A 5886-nucleotide genomic window follows, 5' to 3' on the forward strand; every position below is an offset into this window, starting at 1 on the left:
ATCGTCTTCCTTGTGATTTTCTTCTTCCTCTTCGCTGTCATCTTTCTCCCCACATTCTTCTTCTTTCTCTTCTTTGGCGTTTGTCTCATTGTGTTTTCCTTGAACTAAAGTTTCTCTTGCAGGCGGCACAATAGCAGGTGCAGGATTCACTGACGTCTGTTCACTTGCCACTGCTGTTTTTTTGCCTGTAGATGCTTTTCCTGAAGTCGCCAGTGTTTCACTTGTTTTTTCACCTTCCACCGTGTTGGGATTCTCTTTTCCACCACCTTCAGCAGCAGCAGCAACAGCAACGGCGGAAAGTTGACGCCTCCAACGGCTGCGGCCATCCACAGCAGCATGCAAACTCTCCATCACCTGACGCACGCATTCCTCGACGGAGGACGCATTCGCACGGCCTCCTGTCCTCCTGCCCACCTCCTCTGCGCATTCCGTCAGAAACCGCGTACGCCACTGCAACGGCAAATACTCACCCGCACTGCCATCGCCAACGCCAGCTCCATCCGCTGACAACACCGCCACCGCAGCACCACACCACAGCACGCAGAGGGCACACACCAGCAGCACACGGCCAGTCATCATCGCCATCACTCCTGTCAATTGCGTGCAGCCTTCAGCACAAACTAACAACTCCCCGTCAACGCAGAGCAAAAGCAAAAGAAGACACGGCCACTACACCACGCACAGCCACCGCAAAGTCACAAATGGCGGCAGCCCAGCAGCAGCGCACACACCACAAAAAAGTTGGAAACAGTACGATTGCAGAACTTGCCCACCGTCCTGTAAAACAGATGTAAAAAAAAATAAAAAACATTAATTAGCAAGCAAAAAAAAAGTTTAAACCCACACCCAAGACTCCAGTGCGCATGCATATGAGTATGTCCGCGATGCGTTCAACGTGGCGAATTTGGGGAAGCAACGCGGAGCACACAGCAGGACATCGGAGCAGCAAAGCAAAAAACGATCATAATAATTACTCTTACTTTATACATCGGACCACAGTAGACGTACACATGTCCCCGTGGCTGAGTGCTGGCACGCACAGCCCACACACACCTCTTCAGCCCACAGTGGTGTACGCCAGCGCGGATACGGCGAGCAGTAGCGGGCCACACACCCACGCAGAGCTGCCGAGGCTGCCGTCGATTACGCGAAGACGTGACGGTGCGCTGGTGGTCGTCGTGGTTGGCGCCTCCGTAGTCGTAGTAATTTGCGCCACTGGCGCAGTGGTAGTCGTGGTCGTGGCTGTCGTTGGTGCGCGTGTTGTAGTTGTCGTGGTTGTCTTAGAAAGGGCTTCGGCGTTCTTGTCTGCTTGTTCCTCGGATATACTTTGGCCACTTTTTGACTCTGTCGTATCGTCCGTACCTTCTTCCTGTAAGATAACGGTCACATCAGCTGATTTTTGTTCCGGACCGGTCGGAACTGGTTCCTTGACGTCAATTGCTTCCTCTTCCACAACAGGCATCGTATTTAACGGCCTTGACAAACCCGCATCCTCATTTGGAGGCTGAGTTTTATTCGTCGTGGTTATATTGGAAGAAGCTTCAGGCAATTCAGGTGCCGCGGCACAGACGGACGGGCAGCAGCACAGGGCGAGCACCAACAGGGCGCACAGCAGACGGCACATCGTCATCATCGTGAGTGTGGTCGTTCAGTGGTGTGGAGCTGATCTGCACAGTGAGGGACATGGAGAGCAACAGGGGAGACGAGAGGTGCGGCAGACACACACAGAGGGCACACCACATGAGGAGAGGGCAGCAGCCAGGCATGCACCGTACGCCGCACACCACGCACGACACACACTCCAATCCGCGGCAACACGCACACACACACAGCCCTGCCGCAGCACCAACACACAGATGGAAGAGGGAGAAGCAAACAGGAGCGGCACACAAGACTCCACCGCATGCACACACGGCGAGAGCGGTCCGTCGTGCCTGCACCCCTCACGGAGGGTACGCACACACACAGGAAAAGGTGCAGCGCACACAGCAACACAAAAGCAAAGTAACAATTTAAAAGGGAGTGATCCCCGCACACCACGTGGATTGTTGGTCCACGGGAAGTGCAGCCAACATGCATCGCAAAATAATTCGGTTGTCATCGGCCTTCGTCCATATTCAGCGCACACCACTTCATGCAGGCACGGCCACTTCCGCAGCAGCAGCAGCAGCACGCATACGTGACAATAAGACGCAAAGGATGGGAGGTGGCTTGGAAGGCCGCGGTGGTGCTGTCGCTGTCGGCGGTGGTCGTTGTTGCTTCGTCATTGTTAGTGACTGATGTTGTCGTTAATTCTTCCGGCTGTTTGACTGGGAGCGATGTTAAAAGACAATTGTTTCCCTGGCAGTCATTTGATTCCTCTCCCTTCCCGTCGATTTCTGTGCTCGCCGCTGTGGTAGGCGAGACGCTGACAGGGCTGCCAGCACCATCTGACTGAAATTGTTGTGCCGCGTTCTCGTCCCCAGTCCCACTGCACCAGCTGCTGGGGGCGGTGCCGGCCGCATCAATCAATGGGTGTGTCCGCAATCGACAGGAACTTGCATCGACAGGGACTTCTGCACCGACGCTCGGGGATGGGGGAACAGTGGCGACAAACAGAACAGCGCATGTCACCCCGGAAATAAATGGCGGTGCGAGTGGCGTCCTCGTCGTGCGTCCCCTCCGGCCACTCCTTGCCGTAAAGCATTGCCTGAGCACATTGGATTCCACCTGAGAGACCAATTAAAAATGTTCTTTCCTCTAAATATATTGTACTCGCATGTGGCGACGGCCGCCCGCAATGTCTCCAGCGGATACACCTGCGATGCACGGTCGACACATTCCACATCCACTCGTCGTGCTGCATCCAACACCATCTTTTCCTTGGAGCTACGAACAACACCGGGCACACACTCCTTTGCGGCCGTCCACGGCATGCGCCTGCGGTGAGGATCCGGAGAAAGTCCCATTCCTTTTGTGCAAAAAGTCATGGAGCTGCCGCCGTTAAGCGCGTCCCGGCGAGGGCAACAACAGCCCGCCGCAGTACTCACAAATGCCCACCTGTTGATTCCTGCGCGAAAAAAATAGACAATGGACAATGGAGGGAAAAGCGTGCACAAATGCCCTGGCAAGAAAGGTCAGCACCGGTGGATGAACACTGAAGCCGTGGGTGCATGCTCCACAAATGTCTTCCCTTTTTTAGCCGCCTTCTTATTTGCATGGAAATGGCCCGCAAACGCACACGCAAGAATACAAAGGTAAAAGGCAAGCAGCGCAGCCGTTGAAACACACACACGTGCATCGTATGAAACGCTTCATGGAAAGGAACGGGATGCAGGAAAAAGCGCACACAATTTCCACAGACACCCGCAATCGTGTGTGGTTGCATCTGTTCCACTCTTTGCCCCTCGATGCGTTCCTGTGCGTGTCTCGCCCGTGAGTCACAGTGCCGTAGGATGCCAAGTCCCTGCACAAACACACCTCAGGACGCGGCAGCGAGGTTTCCCCAATGACAACCTCACGGCCATACCTTTTGGATATCTCATGGACCGAGCGCCTTTCGCTGCAGGCCACACCACCCAAAACAAGCAGCACAATACGCTGAGGAGTTGTGAGGGCAATCGTCCCACCACCGCCACACAGATCTGGATGATTTTCCTCTTTGCCACCACACCCTTGAAATGGCTCGGCGTTGTTCCCTCATGCTCCACTGCTTTGACCACCACTCGCGCCATTTGGCCCCATCGCATGATCGCGCTACATCGATGCCAGCGACAGCTCAACCCGCAGCGTCCTATTCCTGCCCGCCGTCTCCATCATCATACAGGCATGCTTCTGAAAGGGATCCCCGTCCGTCGCGGCGTTGCTCGCAGAGGCACTCGTGCTCCGTCCGCCCTGCGCCGAAACCGTGCTGTATCGATGCACGCTCCCGGCCCTCCTCGCCACATGCTCAAGGTTCGCAAACAAATGGGCGTCAGTCCACCGTCTCGGATCAGCTGCTGCTTCTTCGCCTCCGTCAACTCGTCGGTGTTGCTCGCAGTCACAAGCAACAGGAGAAGACAAAGTCGCACAGGCCGGGACGTTGCGGCATCCCTCGTCAGGTGCCGCACACCATCCACGTATTTCCTGAGGAGTTTGTGCCCAACGGCGATGTCTTGTTCCACCTCCCGCACCTCCGCCAGTCGCTTCTCCCGGTACTGTGCCACAAGCCTCGCGCAAAAAATCGATGTGCAGCGACGGTCCGGCTTGCCTCTCCCAAAACTCCGGCGGAGCCCGCACCGCACTGCCCAGCTTCGCAGGATCGGCCTTCGGCTCCACGTCCTGCGCCAATCCCGGGTGATACACGTGGAGTTTTTTCAGCGCCGCCGAAAGCTCCTACACGCACTGCGTAAGAAAACAATGACGGTAGGAGCACTAGTATACATCTTCCTCATCAATTACTGCCGCTTCGAGCCCAAACCCAGACGATTCCTACGGGTATGCTCATACACTTTCCTCCCAAGCGGCATCAGGTCATCAAGCAGACACTGACATGTGCGTTGGTGCATCAGCGGCGTCACCGTGACACAGCCCCAATCAACGATGATCCGCACCGGGTTGCCGCAGCTGTCGGCGCCACTAAGCGAAATCCGGCTCGTCGTAGCAGAGCCTGAAAAGCCCTCAAAAAAGGTCCTGGCAAACCCATGGAGATGCTGCCTCTGTTTTGGTGGCGAATAACAGGCACACCGTTGTTCATGGCGTGAAAAGCCGCCACAATAAGTGACTCAGCAACGTTCAAAACGGACTCTCGAGTCGGCGGCGACAGTGGCGACAGCAGCTGAGGGAACTCATTCTGCATGCTGGGGTGAAACACCAGCACTTCAGGGGCGCTGAAGTCTAACATAATGTCCTTGGAACGCATCGCCCTCGGCGCTATTCGAGCCCGCACCAGTTGCTGAAGGAGGCGATGCGGGGTGCACCCCAACGCAAAGATGTGTGCATCCCTGTGCGGGACCTTTGCCATCCAATCCTCAGCCACGCGGCTCACAGACGCATCTTCCACGGCAAAAAGTAGCGCGCAGGGCTGCTGATAACCGGCTACCGCGGCGTCATGAGGTCCCCGAGCAGCGTCACGCCTTGCTCCATGAGATCATGGAGACGCAGTGAGCAGCTCAGCACAGACGCAGCATGGGTATCGCAGTAAAAAACTTTGGACAGTCCATGAACGGCGTCAAGCATCTGATGGAACATATGATCCCGCACACAACCACAAACGCCATTGCTGGGCTCACGCGGCTGCCAGCTTCCGTCGGCCTTTACCGCACCAACCCGCCCCGCATACCATGTCAAGTAGAAGTCACACAGACAATGTGCTTGGATATGCGTGTGTGTATGTCTTGTGTGCGCACATTTGACTCGCACCGTTCTGTGTGTATGTGCGTCCCAGAAAATCCAACAAGCACACAAGCAATGCCATAATACCATATGGTGGCCCACATCGGCGACCAACAAAAGAAGAGCAGTGCTCATCGGAAATACCACCAATTTCAAACACAAAGTCAGACGGAGTACACACAGCACATGCATATGGAGAAAGAGACCCATTGAAATGGATCGTTTTCTATTGGGCTTCCAGTGCTGATTGCAGGCCACGCAGAAGGAAGCGCAGTCCCCTTGCAGCGAAACGCCGACCACACCGCAAATCGATAGAGTGTTGCCACGGCGGCAGCAGCAGAGGCAAGCAGCAGCAGTGTGTCACCACGGGGAGTCGGGGACGGGCCTGCTCGCCGTCCGTCTCGCTGCTTCGATCCCTGCCGCCGAGAGAAGCTTCTCGCGGTCTGTCGGGGTATCCTGGCCGGATCCACTTCTCCTCTTTCAACAAATTCTTCTGGGGAACAGCCGTGTTACATCTTCGGTGGTGCGCCGTGG

General features: G+C 55.8%; 2 protein-coding genes and 2 pseudogenes across 2 annotated transcripts, besides 4 other annotated features; all 4 read right to left on the reverse strand.

Annotated features, from left to right (window-relative positions):
* On the reverse strand, positions 1-585 carry Tc00.1047053507605.13 (mucin-associated surface protein (MASP), putative; the record flags this gene model as incomplete). Its single annotated transcript, XM_799320.1, has 1 exon — positions 1-585. A coding segment is annotated over one exon (585 nt), but the record flags the coding sequence as incomplete, so codon positions are not given.
* Positions 1-1734: a sequence feature (heterozygous, non-Esmeraldo-like haplotype).
* Positions 2-74: a sequence feature (CT-rich).
* Positions 1058-1633, reverse strand: Tc00.1047053507605.26 (mucin TcMUCII, putative; the record flags this gene model as incomplete). The annotated part of the gene is made up of 1 exon (XM_799319.1): positions 1058-1633. One exon carries the CDS (start codon positions 1631-1633, stop codon positions 1058-1060), a length of 576 nt encoding a protein of 191 aa, XP_804412.1.
* Positions 1170-1280: a microsatellite.
* Positions 1735-5886: a sequence feature (areas not merged during assembly with more than two copies in the genome that could not be assigned to a particular haplotype).
* On the reverse strand, positions 2610-3023 carry Tc00.1047053507605.39 (annotated as a pseudogene).
* Positions 3433-5283, reverse strand: Tc00.1047053507605.50 (annotated as a pseudogene).

This window comes from Trypanosoma cruzi, genomic scaffold (genome assembly GCF_000209065.1).
Source record: "Trypanosoma cruzi strain CL Brener 1047053516259 genomic scaffold, whole genome shotgun sequence".
NCBI lineage: Eukaryota > Euglenozoa > Kinetoplastea > Trypanosomatida > Trypanosomatidae > Trypanosoma > Trypanosoma cruzi.